The sequence below is a fragment of the Drosophila suzukii genome, chromosome 2R (assembly GCF_043229965.1).
Source record: "Drosophila suzukii chromosome 2R, CBGP_Dsuzu_IsoJpt1.0, whole genome shotgun sequence".
NCBI lineage: Eukaryota > Metazoa > Arthropoda > Insecta > Diptera > Drosophilidae > Drosophila > Drosophila suzukii.
Genome location: NC_092081.1, coordinates 7,358,764 through 7,374,688, shown reverse-complemented (window position 1 = coordinate 7,374,688; position 15,925 = coordinate 7,358,764). Strand labels below are relative to the sequence as shown.

General features: G+C 36.4%; 4 protein-coding genes across 5 annotated transcripts; all 4 read left to right on the top strand.

Annotated features, from left to right (window-relative positions):
• The first annotated feature begins 345 nt into the window (after positions 1-345).
• Positions 346-3,835, top strand: LOC108017765 (tetraspanin-18B). Of its 2 annotated transcripts, XM_017084882.4 has the most exons (6): positions 346-522; positions 2,383-2,541; positions 2,620-2,772; positions 2,951-3,145; positions 3,207-3,307; positions 3,619-3,835. In XM_017084882.4, the coding sequence occupies exons 1-5, from the start codon at positions 463-465 to the stop codon at positions 3,276-3,278; spliced, it is 639 nt and encodes a 212-aa protein (XP_016940371.3). In that variant the 5' UTR covers positions 346-462; the 3' UTR covers positions 3,279-3,307; positions 3,619-3,835. The 2 variants fall into 2 exon arrangements, with proteins under 2 accessions (XP_016940371.3, XP_070851165.1); XM_070995064.1 differs by lacking the exon at positions 3,619-3,835 and having other exon boundaries at positions 3,207-3,371.
• A 1,672-nt stretch (positions 3,836-5,507) lies between these two features.
• Tsp42Ek (Tetraspanin 42Ek) lies at positions 5,508-7,532 on the top strand. Its single transcript, XM_017084881.4, has 5 exons — positions 5,508-5,686; positions 6,419-6,577; positions 6,655-6,816; positions 7,055-7,249; positions 7,308-7,532. The coding sequence occupies exons 1-5, from the start codon at positions 5,627-5,629 to the stop codon at positions 7,377-7,379; spliced, it is 648 nt and encodes a 215-aa protein (XP_016940370.3). The 5' UTR covers positions 5,508-5,626; the 3' UTR covers positions 7,380-7,532.
• Positions 7,533-9,013: 1,481 nt separating this feature from the next.
• Positions 9,014-11,109, top strand: Tsp42El (Tetraspanin 42El). The gene is made up of 5 exons (XM_017084880.4): positions 9,014-9,260; positions 10,155-10,313; positions 10,379-10,534; positions 10,606-10,812; positions 10,879-11,109. The coding sequence occupies exons 1-5, from the start codon at positions 9,201-9,203 to the stop codon at positions 10,948-10,950; spliced, it is 654 nt and encodes a 217-aa protein (XP_016940369.2). The 5' UTR covers positions 9,014-9,200; the 3' UTR covers positions 10,951-11,109.
• Positions 11,110-12,833: 1,724 nt separating this feature from the next.
• On the top strand, positions 12,834-15,179 carry lbm (late bloomer). The gene is made up of 5 exons (XM_017084884.4): positions 12,834-13,009; positions 13,096-13,165; positions 14,287-14,445; positions 14,503-14,838; positions 14,901-15,179. Exons 2-5 carry the CDS (start codon positions 13,106-13,108, stop codon positions 14,970-14,972), a joined length of 627 nt encoding a protein of 208 aa, XP_016940373.2. The 5' UTR covers positions 12,834-13,009; positions 13,096-13,105; the 3' UTR covers positions 14,973-15,179.
• Positions 15,180-15,925: the final 746 nt, after the last annotated feature.

The following is a 15,925-nucleotide window of genomic DNA, read 5'->3' as shown; positions in this document are numbered from 1 at the left end:
CAACAGTCTCGACTATCAGATACCCGTTAACCTGTTAAGGCGCTACAACCGACCGTGGCTTTGCTGACTGAAGTTTGATTGACTTGAAGTTTTGACAAATTAAATGCATTTCAGTTCTTAGCATGGGCGAATAGAGGGGGATATGGGGGTAGACCCCCCACTCGGATAAAAAAGTATATGTAATATGTATTTTATTCAACATTATTTTTAAACGCAACGATTTTTTTTTACTGGTATCCTACTTTCCAACGAATACAATATACCCTTTTAATTTACTAGAAGGAGGTATAATAAAGAGCGCCAACCGTGCGCTGCCGGCGTTTATTTTAATTGAACATTCATTTCCTTTCTGAAGTCCGTTCAGGCTGCTTCGTTTTTCCAACAGATTATAATCTTTGTTTTTTGTTGTTGTTCAGTTAAATTATTTTCCAAACATAAGAAAAGCTTATCCTCTGGCTGAATATGGGTTGCTCTACTGGTTGCGTTAAGTGTTTTCTCATCACCCTCAGTACTCTGAACGCGGTAAGTTCCTGAATATTTTTTAATAGATTAATATACGTGACATATACGTATAAGTAAAAAGTATATTTTTATTTTTATATATATTCGAAGAAATTTATATTTATACACAGAGAAAAAAAGCGGAACAATACGCGTTTGATATTGTTTCCTCCATTTTCATAAATCGCTTTTTTCATATAAAATTAATACGAAATTTAACTATTTATAGCTGTTTTCCCGCCGAAGCGAGTTCTTCCAAGAGTGGTATAACTAAAGATTCTTATATTAAGATTATATTATAACTTCCTGGACCTTAAAATAGAGTTTGGATACGCACAAAAAAAGTTGAATGCTCAGGCAATGTTATATGTTCCGAACTGGTGAATGTGGCAATTATTGTTGAACAACAACTTTAAAACGTGATTTTTTATAACGTGTCTTAATCAAAAGTTGAGGAATCTCAAGGGCTACACACTTTGAGGATAAACCCAAAATCGTGAGAGCAGCATAAAGTTTTTATATTGAGGAGTGCGCCAAAATCTTGTTTTGCGTATAACTTTTGAACGGGGCATTGGATTTTAACAAATGAGGTGCCATTCGACGCGTATTACAATTAGACTAATGCACTTGCACATTTTTCCCCAACGGCAAAAGAACAAATTTTCTAAATATTCACTTTTACACTTTCACCGCCCTATCTCCCAAACCAATTGATTTTTGTATGTCTTTGTATGCAATCCTTTTAGTTTTTGCGATACCTTTCGATTAATGTATACCTTGTAACGATCGGAGGATCACAGAAAATTTTCATTTCTTCGTATATATATATGTATAGTAGTCGCCTTCGTACACTCTCCCGGTGCGCTTCGTCACTAAGTGGACTGCCATCCACAGTGATGGTTTAAAATTTATTTTTTGACTTAATTGCCGTGGTCACTCTGACATTCAACAAAAAGTTTTTATATAAAAGTGGAACATTCAATTTGCAAAAGCAAAAAAGAAGAAAAGTAAAACCAAAACTGGCTAATATTGATTTTACAAATATGATATGAAAAATTACAAACAAAATATGAAAGAATATCAGTCTGATGAGTTTGATATGAAAGCATATCAGTTTGATATTGAAAAACATGAAAGTATATTAGTTTCATATGAAAGCTTATCAGTTTGATATTGAAAAACACCGTACCGGTATTAAAAAAACCATAGTTTTGTCAAAAATTTGATATGTGCTTCAATCATTAATTAAAAATTCCCATTTATATGTTCGAAGAAACTTAAATTGATATGAAAAAATACACGATTGATAACCAGATTTGGTATTTTATTTTTTCTGTGAACATATACGCAGGTTTGACAAGGAAGCTCACATTCCTGTTTCATGATACTAAAAAGTTGCTTAGAAATAAAAGTTCAAAATATATATTTTTTGTTTGTGAGCCATGTGAAAACATTTGGTGCTCTTCCAATTTGTTTCATCCTTTTTTTCAATTTGTTTGGTCTAAAAATGCTTTACGAATATGTCATGTGCTTCCAAAATTGTATCACATTTAAATTACAATACAAAAGAATGTTAAATGAGATCTTATTATCCAAAACTTGTTTAAAGCTTATATTGATATTTTGCTTTGTTCGTAAGCAATGATATTTGGTGTGAAACACAACACCACACCCCGATGCTAAAAATGATATTGCCTATGCTAAGGGTGAACTTTTATCTATAAACCCATTTACCATTTATCATTTTCCATTATTAAAAAGTTATCTGATATTTTGATAATTTACTCAAATAATTTAAAACTTGACCAGAGTCAATGACATTATTTAGCGATAGCGTTGCCGAAAGATAATCTAAATGATAACTTTTTGATCCTTCTTTAGCTTTCGGGACTATTACTGATAGCCATTGCTACGCTTGCCCTCTTGGAAGACCCTCTTGCTTACATCGTATTCCTATATGGACTGGGAGGCGTTATCTTCGTCTCCGCAATTCTGGGATGCTGCGGAATCTGCCTGGAGAACGTGTGCATAACCGCAACGGTGAGTTTGAAGTCTCTTCCAATCTTCTCCGTTATTAACTTACTGATATTACTCTTTTTGTGTCCAATATCGACACAGTACGGATTCTTGCTGTTGGGCCAGCTGATAATAAGCTTTTTCGGCTTCAAATTCCGTAAGGAATACATTCTGAAGTTCGTCAAAGAGAAGGTTCAGATAACATGGAACGAGGAGCTGGTCGAACCTGGTGCAATGGACTTTTACCAGGAATTGGTTGGTATTATACTAAAGCATACGTGATTTAAGACTCGTTCAAACATTACAAAAGTCAATCATAATAGGAAAAATTGCAATAATCGTTAAATTGCAAATATATATTTGCAATGAAAAACTGCCATTATACAATTTTTCTCAACAAATTTTTTACCCCGAATAATCCCCATCTGTTTAGTATTCGTGTTGTGGACGTGATAGCCCCGATGACTATGTGGACATTGGTCGGGAAACCTTACCTTCAAGCTGTTATCCCCAGTGGAATACCCAGGAGATCCACTATCAAGACGGATGCGCCCTGAAGACCAGTAAGATCTTTGTGGGTCTTTTCGGCGTTGCAAAGGGCCTTAACTGGATTGCAGTGGCTACAACTGTAAGTTTAATGTAACAGTGGCTATATACTGGAGGGATCTGATCAATTTGTTTTTCCACAGGTTCCCATGGTGCTTGGTGCCTTTTATTTGGTCAGACGATTCCGCAAGCAGCGCATTCGCTACAGCTACTAAAGACTGATTTAGGAATTAACTACTAAATAGTAAGCGAAGCACAAAGAAAAAAACATACAACCAATAAACTGTAGGTCCATTTTACCAACCAAATTTTGTTGTTTGTACGATTTATTTATTTTAATGTCGTAGTCATACAGGATCCTAATATCTATATATATATTTTTGAGTGTCAGGTTTAAAATCAAGAAACAGCGCCTAGTTCTGTAAGTAACTGAAACGAAAAATTTAATTAATAAATTAATTGAAGTTGGTTTAAATTCAGACGTAGGGATGTAGGGTATCTCTATTTAAATTCCACATCGAATATGTTATGAAATTATATTTATTTAAATTGCAGTTTTTGATCTTGTTCACTGCTTACTATTTGGGCAAGGCTCGCAAGCATGACAAAACCAAGATAAAGGACGGGGAAACCCCTATCAACGACTGATGGCCGAGGACATCCCAGCATATTTTTTGATAATCAAATTTAACCAACTTAGCCGTTTTGCCATTAGGAAATTATGGAAATAATAAATAAAAGAAATTATAAATAAATTCCATAGTCTAAACGAGTTCCCCGCTTTTGTATTTATCTTTATTGTTTTTGGCAGCATTGACGAAGAGAGAAGATTTTAAAGCTAAAGAGAAGGATGTAGTCAACAGTGTCGACTACCAGATACCCGTTAATCTGTTAAACAATTAAAAAATAAATATGCCTTCAAGGGGCGCTACAACTGACACAGATTTCACTGACTAAAGTGTAATTGACTTAAAGTTTTGACAAAATAAATGCATATCAGTTCAATAGTGAACATGCGCGGATCCTCGGGGGAAAATGGGGGATAGACCCCTCCACGCGGGTAAAAAGTATATGTAATATGTAATTTTTTCAACATTCCCCCACAACCAAGTTCTGGAAATTCTGGGCGTTATAATGGGCGTGGAAGTTTTATACGGACGGACGGGTATATAGACGGACTTGGCTAGATCGAATCAGCTACACCCAAAAAAAAAATCGCCCTTAAATCAAGAAATTCGCCTTTAAATCAAGAAAATCGCCTATGATTTTCATCCAACGGCGACTCACCTTTATTTTAAATAAATAATTTTCTTAAATTTATGGTTTGCCATTTCTGGAAATAATGACAAATTTTTCTTAAACGTATGGTAAAAAACCTTAAATTGAAGGAAAATTTTGTTAAAATAAGAAAAAAATTAATTATAATGTAAGATTACCTTTTTTTAACATTTGAGGAGTTTGGTTGGTTTTGTATACCAATTTTGGATTTGAAATAGATAAAACCGTTTCTAATTTTAATGGCAATTATTAAATGGGAACACTGTCTGTAAATTTTTATATTTACCTGAATCTATTAAAGATTTATTTTATATAAATACTTTTTATAAACATATAAATAAATATAACAACTGTAAAAATCCTTACCTCAGACAACCCCGGCGTGAACTCGAACCCGCAACTGCTCACACCATAGCCAGACGTCTTAACCATTCGGCCACGCGTGCTTCTTGTCATACAATGACTAAAGAGGGCTAAGGTGTTTTTGGTCCAGCTTTACGCATACCAATAACGCTTATTCTAATGTAAACCTTTTTAACAACCGTTTAAACAATTTGGTAAATAGAAAAGTGAAACTAATAAGAACAAAAATTACATAAATTAAAAAAAAAAAGAAAAATAAATAAACAAAGGGTACACTTGCCGTGGCGTGGGCTCGAACCAGGTACTTTTGTTCGATTGTTTATTGGCCGGACGTCTTTATCAGCTAGACCACCATCAAAATGTATAAAAAAAAGTCACTTTCTCTTAAAATATGGGTATTTCTTTCCTAAATTTAAGTAAGAATTTACCATTAATTCAAGAAAAAAAATCAAGAAAAATTCGCCATTAGTTATAGAAAAAATGCGATTCTTCCTCTTCTTCATTACAAAAAAAAAAAAAAAATTATGGCGAATTCCTCAAATTGTAGACATTTTTTCTATAATCAAGAAAATATTTCTTAATTCAATGGCGTTTTGAAATCACGGGCGATTTTCTAATATTTATGGTGATTTTTTTTTTGAGTGTAGCAATTCCCATTAATAATATATACACTTTATGGGGAAAAGCTTTCCTATACTGGTATTCTACTTTCCAACGAATTCAATATACCCATTCAATTGAGGAGGTATAATGAAGAGCGCCAATTGTGCGCTGCCGGCGATTATTTAAATTGAGCATTCATTGCCTTTTTGAAGTCCGTTCAGGCTGCTTCGTTCTTCCATCAAATTCGAATCTTTGTGTTTTTCAGTTGTTCAGTTAAATTATTTTCCAAACCTAAGAAAAGTTTATCCGCTGGCTGAACATGGGTTGCACTACTGGTTGCGTTAAGTGTTTTCTCAACACCCTCAATACTCTGAATGCGGTAAGTTCTCGCATACATTTTAATAGATTGATATACTTGACATGATTTTATAGTAAGTAAAAAGTATATTTTTGTATACTTTATTGACATACAAGCTTTGATTAGCAATCATAAACGTTAATTCTTTATATATTTCCAAAAAAAAATTTAATTTATACATATACGCAGGTTTGACAAGGGAGCTCACATTCCGGTTTCACGAAACTGAAAAGTTGTTTAGATAAAAAATTTCAAAATATATATTTTTTGTTTGTGAGCCATGGGAAAACATTTGGTGCTCTTCAATGACTAGCCCCAATGTGTTCCATCCTTTATTTCAATTTGTTTGGTCTAAAAATGCTTTACGACTATGCCATATGCTTGCAAAATTATATCAAATTTACATTACAATGCAACCGAATGTTAAATGAGATCTCATTATCCAAAACTTGTTTAAAGATTATATTATAATTTTTCTTTGTTTTAGGACTTGATTTAGCTTTTTAATAATGTAAGGTTCGTAAGGCTCGTGTAGAATGCAACACCCCGTTGTTAAAAATGAGTTTGCCTATGCTAGGAGTGAACTTTTATCTATAAACCTATTTACCACACATAATTTTATATTTTTAAAAATTCTCTGATACTTTGGTAATTTACTGAAATAATTTAAAACTTGACCAGACATTACTTAGCGATAGCATTGCCGAAAGATAATCTAAATAGTCGCTGATAAACCTTATGATCCTTCTTTAGCTTTCGGGTCTATTGCTGATAGCCATTGCTACGCTTGCCCTCTCGAAAGCCCCTCTTGCCTACATCGTATTCCTATATGGACTGGGCGGCGTTATCTTCGTCTCCGCAATTCTGGGATGCTGTGGAATCTGCCAGGAGAACGTGTGCATGACCGCAACGGTGAGTTGAATTCTCTTCCAATCTTCTCCGTTATTAACTTACTGATATTACTCTTTTTGTGTCCAATATCGACACAGTACGGATTCTTACTGTTGGGACAGCTGATAATAAGCTTGCTGGGCATTTTCGGTTTTAAGTTTAGTGAGGAATACATTGAGAAGTTCGCCAAAGAGGAGGTTCAGATAAAATGGAACGAGGAGCTGGTGGAACCTGGTGCAATGGACATTTACCAGACATTGGTTGGTATTATACTAAAGCTTACGTGATTCCGAAATCATTCAAACATTACAAAATCAAAAGTCAACAAAAGTCATAGTAGAAAAAATGACAATAATCTAAAAAGACAAATTTTTTGAAATCCAAAATTGTCAGTTTCTTGTTGTATTCTTTGTTATGTGAACGAAAAAAACAAATAACCCACACTCAACAATTTTTGATCAACAAATTTCTTACCCCGAATAATCCTCATCTGTTTAGTATGAGTGTTGTGGACGTGATAGCCCCGATGACTATGTGGTCATTGGCCGGGAAACCTTGCCTTCAAGCTGTTATCCCCAGGGGAATACCCAGAAGATCCACTATCAAGATGGATGCGCCCTGAAGACCAGTCAGAACTATGTGACTCTTTTCAGCTATGCAAACGACTCCAACTGGATGGCAGTGGTCATAACTGTAGGTTCAATGTGTGGTCATATACTTTCAGGGATCTCATCAGTTTGTATTTTCACAGGTTCTCATGGTGTTTGGTGCCTTTTATTTGGTCGGACGATTCCGCAAGCAGCGCATTCGCTACAGCTACTAAAGACTGGTTTCGGAATTTGGTCGAAAAGAATGCATTTTGAATCCATTATAATATTCTTGCGTAGTTTTATAGGAACTTCAGAGAAGTAATAATAACATCATACTTATATACCGATATTTGCAGGTACTTATCTGCAGATATTTCGAAAGCAAACATATTTCATTATGGAAATCTGGGAATGGAGGGAGCATTTCGATGCTTATATTCGACTGTTGTTTTTAATTCACAGTTTGTATACTTTTTAAGATCGGAAACGACTCATCCTGTTCTATTATCTGTACAAATACAAACGAAATACAATTATTTTTGAGAACTCGAGAATAACAAAGCTCAGCTATTCGATTATTCAACTAATCTTTAAGCAAAAACGTTAGGTTCCCATTACGACTCTGAGGACTGAGCTAATCTCTTGATTTGCCAGCGGTGGCGTCATTGACTGTCAGTCGTCTGACGCAATCGAGCTGAATCAATCCCACAAAATCCGATCGCTGGTAAATTGCTGGGGGAGAGGGTTACCGATGAGACCGAGTCCCCTGTCGATAGCACACAGACCCAAGCTAAACATCTGGCAAATGGAGCTATATAGAGCTTACCCCCAACTTCAATATCATTTCAGTTCTGTCAAGCATAACCAGCTCCACGCTTCGAGCTTTCCCCGCCTCACTTTCTGTTTGTTTGGCTTCCGAATGGCAGCAACAGCACTAGAGTTCGTTCCCCACCTTCAATTTTCTTTTTTGCCTTTGCCTTTTGACTTTGCTCAAAGCGTTTGCCTACTCCGAGTATAGACGAACTTCCCTAAGTTGAGTTTTTTTATTAGGAAATAGGCTATCGAATATTTTAGGAACTAAGTTAATTTGTATTGTGAAGAAATACTTATCAAATTGACATTACTAAGATTATAAACATTCATTTAAAAAAACGGTATTTTAAATTTTTTTGTTTAATTGTAATTGTTTAATCTTACAAGTTTAGAAAAATCGTACATACGTGGGGATCTTTTAAATCATTGTGTCTAATTCTCACAAAATAAGTTTCAAATGCAGACAAATTTCGAACAACAAAAAAATTAAATTTTATTTTTCTGTCAGTATAAAGGCTTTTTGAAACTGATAAGCTTGTGTGATTGCTTGCAAACCACATATATGTTTAAATATTTAAATATTATATATATATAAGAATATCAAAAAGTTCTAAAATGGTTTGTAAAATAGTGGTGTAGTTTCGATATTGTGGTTGAGTTATTCTGGTTTTACTGTATGCTGTTTGTGTGCCTTTGCTGTTTTTGTTTGTTTTAACAAACACTGCTAGACGGCATTTGTGTATAGTGGGGCAAACGACCACTTTTTGTGGCATAACTTACACATTTGAGTACAAAGTAATATTTACAGCCTTTTTTAATGAACTTATGATAACAAATTGAAAACATTATAAGAAAATGGAAGTGTACTCCTACTTTACTTTTTTTGATGAGTAAAGGAGCGCTAATAGAAGAAAGAGCTATTTTAATGTCTTTTGAAAAATATATTTGGACAGAAAAAGTTTTGCGGTTGCCCCATGGTGCAGTGACGGCAGCTTTGGAGCTTCGGAGACCTCAACTTGGATCGGATTTCGTGCGAGAGAGTTTTCGGGGAGCTCAGTTTGCTCGTGAACGTGGCCGGAGTAGTCCGCACTCTTTAACAGATTCGGTCTCGTCGATAGAATCTCGATATTTTAAAAATTACCCGCCGAGAAGCAATCTGCTGCACGTGTTGCATTGTGTTTTGATTGGATTCTAACTTAAGATTTCAACTTTAAGTGAAAAATAAAAGAAAAAACATAAAAATGGGTTGCGCAACGGGCACCTTAAAGTATTCGCTGTTCCTATTTAATGCGTTATGGGCGGTAAGTAGAGCACCAAATTAAAATTGGCATATGGTGCTGGTACTTTAAGAGACTGAGTGCTATATCTGCCGGTTTGTTTCCACAAATAGCTAGCTAATTGCGATGGTGTCTGAACTTTGTTTGGAAAACATCGGTGTTTTGGGTTCTATGTTGCCAGGCATACGTTCACTTGGTCAGTAGATGATATCATCTCAGCTGCGTGTTTGGTTTATGACTACATTTCGCGGCTATCTGTGTGTGTAAGCCAGTGTCTATTGTTAATGGTTTCTGCTCGGTCTTTGGGTTCCTTGAGCCAAGAGGAGAGCTTTATTAGCCAAGCGGCTAAACGAGACTGTTTAAATGCGTCATGCATTTGGATTTCGTTCAAAAAGCTAATACGAACGGAATATGGAAACCTGTATGTGACAATAGCGATGAGACCAAGCCGACAAATTAGTCGTCGCGAGTATGCATCAAAACTTTCTATGGACTTTTCAAGGTTGCAAAGGTCTGAGGTCATATGTTAGCATAATCACAAGACATTATAATAAATTTCATTTTCAAAATGTGTACTCAAAATACAATAGGACTATTTGTATTTAGCTACACATTATATACTACCCTTATAAAAATCTCTATCTACTCCATAACTTATCTTATAAGTTATAACCTTTCTTCAATATAAAACAAATCAATTGATTTGCTGAATTAGATCTTCAACCTAAATTTTTTTTGAAGAAGCTTTACAGGCCTTTGTCTTGGAGAAATGACATAGAATCGCCTTTTAAATATATGGTTTTAACGTTTCTACAGTAACTTGCTTATCGGTAACGCCCCAAATATATATCATTGAATTAATTTGCTCGATGGGCGTATTTGTATCTTACTTATCTAATTTGTCTGCCATACTTATAGATACTTGGCATCCTTGTGCTCGTTTTTGCCGGACTCGGCTGGGGAGCGATGCCAGATCAGTATGCCATCGGAATCCTGGTCCTTGGCGGCATTATCCTGTTGACCTCTCTGTTCGGATGCTGTGGAGCTGTTCGCGAATCGCCGCGCATGCTGTGGACGGTACTTGCCTGAATGATGCAATTAGGTGAATCGTACCATGAGTAACTCATTTTAATTGCTTGCAGTATGTGTCACTGCTTCTGGTATTGCTGGTACTTACAGTGGCCTTTATGTTCCTGAGTCCCAAAGATGTGTTCAAGAAATACGCTCTGCAAACTGTTGAGACCCACTGGGAAAAGGAGCAGAATGAGCCGGGCAGTATGGATTATATTCAGAGGATGGTAAGAGTATAGGATGTCTGTAGAAGGCGTAGTATATTTAAATACTAATTTATTTAATTCGTGTTTTTCAGTACTCTTGCTGTGGCCGCGAGAGTCCCCGGGACTATCTGAATAACCAATTCTGGAACAACACGGTACCGAATAGCTGTTGCAAGAACGACAGCTGTGTGAATCCCCTGAATCTCTTCGTGCAGGGCTGCCTCAGCAGAGTGGAGGAGGCTTTCGAGGATGAACAATCCACATTGAGCTATTTTGAGTGGGGCCTACTCGGATTCGATGTGCGTATTGTTTTGTTCTATACTTTGAAAGAAATATTTGTTTACTTACTTTTTGCTTTTTTTTAGGCTGTCATCCTCCTGCTGGCTGCCGTCTTGGCCATTCACTACACAAATCGCCAGAGGCGATACAACTATTAGTGAATATTTACCGATTAGGATATACATCTCCTCACTCTTCTCATTTTTAAGCGTCACTAATGTACCTTTTTTCTATCCAAAAAAAAAACAGTCTCACTTGCCAAGCAAAGGAAAGTGCCTTAAAAATAAATTCAAAAATTGGAGTTTTTTTATAAAGTCGATGTTTTTTTATTTGTGCTATATTTAATACCGTCAAATCTTAAATTATTAAATATGTTGTTTTGAAAGAAATGAAAACCAAATATAAAATAAAAGAAAAGTAAAAACTAATGGCTGTCTTTATTTCCGCAAGTTTTTGGAGAGAGCGATAACTTATAATGTTAAAAACAAACTTTATAACAATTTTATTTAAGCTTTACGTTTTTTCGGCTAGGGTTAATTGCATGTACATTTCATGTTTTATACTAAATAACCGATAAACGATGTAAAGTTGACTTGGCACTGGAGTACTTAAAAAATAAATATATATTTTAAAAACCTTTTGGTGATCCTTGGTTAAATTAAATTACATAAACTGTTGAATAATTTTTATTTGATATCAAAAACTCAAAAATGTCTTACAGAGATATTTTGTCCAAAAAAGATCATTGTTAAGTGGTTTTGCCCACTAGAAAGCTCATCAAATCAGTTGCGCAAACGAAAGTCTGGTGGGCTGGTGTATGCATAATGCTATGAATAGGAAACTAAGCCAGAGACAAACATAATAAAGCTTGAAATGACGCCTCCTCGCCATTTACATAGGCTTGAATACATATGTACGTATGAATAATATACATATTGGTGTGGAAGAAATTGGGGAATTCGACTGGAAATGAGGGGAATACTCGACCCCAGACATAACAACCATAAACAAACTCGTAAACAATCCGCCTTTACAATCTAGAGAGATGAGACGTAGTATCGAAAGAGAAACCGAGACTCAAGATTGGGGACTGTATGAGTAATTATTGAACAAGCATCAGCTTACAGTTTCAGATGTCAAAAGCCGAGGAATACAAATTTGTTTATATGAACCAGTGGCGGATCCAGGACTAAATTGTAAGGGGGTATATAATACATTTTGTGTAGCATACTTTCTAAAACAACATTTTTCATTTTGTTTTAATTTAAGTGAATTGTATTGAACCTGGTTCTAAAATGAACAACATTAACGTTTTGACTTTAATAAATTGAAAACAAATTATGGAAATTTTACAACGTTTGATTGTTAGTTCAATTGTTGAAATTTGTACACCCGTCAATCGTAAAAGTCGGCTTAATATAGTCTGGTTCGTCTGTCTGTGGGTATGAACGGATCCCACAGATTATATGATTTTGGTATTTTAGACGCAGATTTTAACAATCCTAACTCTGAGAAAGGAGTACTTCAAAACCTGCTCACGCCCGTTGACCAATTTTTACGTAAACCTCTTCGAATTCGAAGTATAATCTCTAGTAGCTTTAACACAAAAATATTAATTTGATAAATGTATTGTTTAATCTTTGATCATATTACTAGTTGCCTATAACCGAATCTATTCTATTTCTTACCATGTTTTTTTCGTAAGATACTTAAGTCTGCGATAAAAGCACCATTGAATGAAACACACAGCAGTGTAAAGCAGCATTTATTGATTTCATGGAACGGAATTTTTGATACCAAAGTGAAGTTTCATTTATTAATTGCTTATAACCGAATCTCCCCATCTTTCACCATTTCTCATATTTACTCTGATAAAAGCACCACTCAAAAGAAACGCATTTCGAAGTGACGTCATGGCTTGGAGCGCTGACCCCAAGTGCAGGGCTCTCTTTGGGGAGAGACTGCTCTCTTTCAGTGTTATTTTGATTGGGGAAGAAACAAACCGCCATGGGGAAAGAGAACAACAAAAAGTTTTCCCGCTTTCAGTTCGCCAGCGAACGCAGAACGTGCCAGACCCAAAAGTTCAGTTTCGAGAGCGGATATCCCGGGCGTACGTTAAGCGGAAACAACTTTGGTTGTTAATTCAAATCCAGCAAAGCAACGCAAATAAACAAACAAAGGCAAACAATATTCGTGTGCGGCGAGAGAAGTCAAGAGGTTAACAGACTTTTATTTGAAAAACGATCAAGTGCTTTCGGAAATTTGGGAATGGATTTTTAATGCACTTTGAACATGTTTTTCAGCTCCACAAACATGGGCTGCGCCACGACCAGCGTTAAGATCACCTCCATCGTTCTGAATGCCATTTTAGGGGTAAGTCATCTTCATACATGGACTACTAATTACCTCGACCACATCAGATATATATAAATATTGTATTGTGGATATATAACCATATTTCGTGCAAGGAAATTAGCATGATGTCATGTGGGACGGGTGCACAAGTAAACGCACTTTAAAAGAGCCTCTAAATGGAATATTTTTGAAATATAGTATTCTATACCATATAGTTTTGAAGAGCACACAGTCGTAAAGAGAATGTTTTTCAAAATATTCATTCGCTTGAGATATTTTGCGTTCTTTGGGTGTGTATTTTTAAGCGTCATGTGTGTCATTAGTCCGTTTCGTGCACACCTGAGATAGACGGCCCGACCTCAAGGTGGCCAAAATATTCCCCTATATATCCACCCGCCGATACCACCCGTCTGGTTTTCTGGTTGCCATGACTGCCGTGTTTACATTTTGGCCTGTTCCCTGCTGTCCGACTTTCGCCAGAGCCTTCAATTGCTCCAATTTCCGCTCCCGCAGGATGATGTCATGCCCACGTACCCTCGACCAATATTCGCACTCTGGTTTACACTCTGACCCATATAGCGAAATCGAATCACTGGAGTCCCGGGAAGGGCGGGCCCCGAAACTGGGGCACGAACAACCCCCGAAGGGGCGGTTAAGGGAATCGGTATCAGGGGGAGGGTTCATTACATTATCACAGCTCAGAGGGGGAACTTCCCGAACGACAAATTATGTGATGCACTCAACTGCGGCTGTTAATTGTCACACAAATGAATGGCAATTGCCCTTGTAATTGCAACTGCAAGCGTATCATATGGTACAGGCGATCTTGCCTAACACAAAATAACTATATATTTTGAAAGCCCTAAGAAATATATATTATATTAATAAAGAGACATTAATCGTTAAGTATAAAACGTTCGAAATCCATAAAAACCCAACCTTTGTTATCAAAAACCTTTGTTGATGATGGTTCAAGGTTCGAGTCATTTGATTCGATTAATAGATAGAGCTGCTCTAATAAAACCTATATTTCTTCTTTTACTTTCTTTCACATTCATTTCTAAGCCCTGTTGTCATAAAATTGTTAACGAGCTATAAAATACATTCGACCTACTTAATTTTTACTGTAATAATTTCAGTTTCTGGCGGCCGGGGCTATAGGATGGATTGCCTTTAATGCGGATACGGAGACCGAAGAATTCGTCATAGCTGCCTACATAGCGTGCTCGGTCATCCTGGTATTCGCTTTGCTTGGAATCTTTGCGGCCATTCGGGAATCGGTGGCTCTGACAGCAACGGTGAGTCAACTTAATTGAGAAAATCAATCAGAAGATAAGATAATTCCTATTCCCCAGAGTGCCGTGTTCCTGCTGATCCTGGCCATTCCGCAGATCGTGAGCACCCTCCTGTTCCTCCACCAGTACGAAGCGAAGAGCGGCCAGGAGGTGGTGGAGCTGGCCTGGCAGGCCAACAATATGGACGCACTGCAGCAGAAGCACGAGTGCTGCGGCAAGAGCAGCGCCCAGGACTACATCCACCTCAGCCAGCAGATCCCGCCCAGCTGCTATGCAGATCTCAAACAGGTTCCCGACCATCTTTACTTGGAGGGGTGCATCGAGAAGCTGCAGAGCTTCTATGAGAGCGACAAGCTGCGCTTCATCATAGTGTCCTGGGTTCTGGTGGCCTTTGAGGTGGGTTATCTTTAAACCTATTGTAATCCCCATTCTACTTTAATCTCTTCTTTTCCTTTCAGTTAATCTGCTTCGCCTTGGCCGTTTTCCTGGCAATTAGTTTTAAGAATAAGCAGCGGCGCATGGAGTTCTAAGAGGAGCTCCAAGAATTTCGACCTCACCCCGTAGTACAAAAACTCAAACTCGGAATTGAGGTCTCTCATTTCATAACCAAAAATAATGGACAGTCATAAATTATTCACTCCTACCGTAAACATACCTGTAATTAAAGTACATATTTATAGTTCAATTACACATTATAAGTATCTTAATAAATGTGCGCGATGTTTGTTTTCACATGATTTGCTGTTTGTCAGTTTGTTTGTTTGTTCAGAGTGATGGGAATATTAAGCATACGACGCATAGTCCCGACGAGCTTTAGATGGCCGAAACTTTTAGTTTTACGTCTTTCAGGGCCAAACAACTTGTTGCTCGTCACGTAATGTGCTAAATGCTTGGCATACAAATTTGCGGGTGAATAAGTAGGCTGCCCATAAATCCCTCAACGATGTCCTTTCATCTTATGTATTTTTCTGCGCACTCCGATGAATGAAAGCTTAATATTCGTTGGCCCCTTCCCATTCCCTAATGACGGAAATACGATGAAAGCTTTCGCCACTGTGACATCATACCACCCACAAGAAGCCATGATACCACCACATAAAACCGCCGCAATAATGATATATGTAAGTACACTTAGCAGAAAAGGGAACTAAGTACTGTCAAAGTCTGATTTGAAAAAGTAACATATACTGCAGAAGTCGGAAATTAATATTAAAATGGGTCCTGTTAAATTAAGAAATTATATTACAAAGTGGTATGGTAACATACAAAAGAATTTTTTTCAAAAATATTCGATTAAACCTAAATCTTTTTATTTTGAACGTAAAAACTATTTGTTTCTAAAAAATAAAGTTCCAATGCTAATATCAAATTTATATATCAAAATATAACCCTCTAATAAATTTTTGAAAAAAATATTTTTAATATTATGTCCAAGTCGAGTATTAATATAGTTAGGAAAGTCAATATGATTATTATAACTGGT

What these genes read in the sequence shown, in the direction of transcription:
- lbm (XM_017084884.4), top strand. Translation starts at nt 13,106, where the DNA reads ATGGGCTGCGCCACGACCAGCGTTAAGATCACCTCCATCGTTCTGAAT. An exon ending in TTCTGAATGCCATTTTAGGG is followed by an intron (nt 13,166 to 14,286) that starts GTAAGTCATCTT and finishes TAATAATTTCAG; the next exon opens with TTTCTGGCGGCCGGGGCTAT. An exon ending in CGGTGGCTCTGACAGCAACG is followed by an intron (nt 14,446 to 14,502) that starts GTGAGTCAACTT and finishes CCTATTCCCCAG; the next exon opens with AGTGCCGTGTTCCTGCTGAT.
- LOC108017765 (XM_017084882.4), top strand. Translation starts at nt 463, where the DNA reads ATGGGTTGCTCTACTGGTTGCGTTAAGTGTTTTCTCATCACCCTCAGT. An exon ending in CCCTCAGTACTCTGAACGCG is followed by an intron (nt 523 to 2,382) that starts GTAAGTTCCTGA and finishes ATCCTTCTTTAG; the next exon opens with CTTTCGGGACTATTACTGAT. An exon ending in GGATTGCAGTGGCTACAACT is followed by an intron (nt 3,146 to 3,206) that starts GTAAGTTTAATG and finishes GTTTTTCCACAG; the next exon opens with GTTCCCATGGTGCTTGGTGC.
- Tsp42El (XM_017084880.4), top strand. Translation starts at nt 9,201, where the DNA reads ATGGGTTGCGCAACGGGCACCTTAAAGTATTCGCTGTTCCTATTTAAT. An exon ending in TATTTAATGCGTTATGGGCG is followed by an intron (nt 9,261 to 10,154) that starts GTAAGTAGAGCA and finishes CCATACTTATAG; the next exon opens with ATACTTGGCATCCTTGTGCT. An exon ending in GGGGCCTACTCGGATTCGAT is followed by an intron (nt 10,813 to 10,878) that starts GTGCGTATTGTT and finishes GCTTTTTTTTAG; the next exon opens with GCTGTCATCCTCCTGCTGGC.
- Tsp42Ek (XM_017084881.4), top strand. Translation starts at nt 5,627, where the DNA reads ATGGGTTGCACTACTGGTTGCGTTAAGTGTTTTCTCAACACCCTCAAT. An exon ending in CCCTCAATACTCTGAATGCG is followed by an intron (nt 5,687 to 6,418) that starts GTAAGTTCTCGC and finishes ATCCTTCTTTAG; the next exon opens with CTTTCGGGTCTATTGCTGAT. An exon ending in GGATGGCAGTGGTCATAACT is followed by an intron (nt 7,250 to 7,307) that starts GTAGGTTCAATG and finishes GTATTTTCACAG; the next exon opens with GTTCTCATGGTGTTTGGTGC.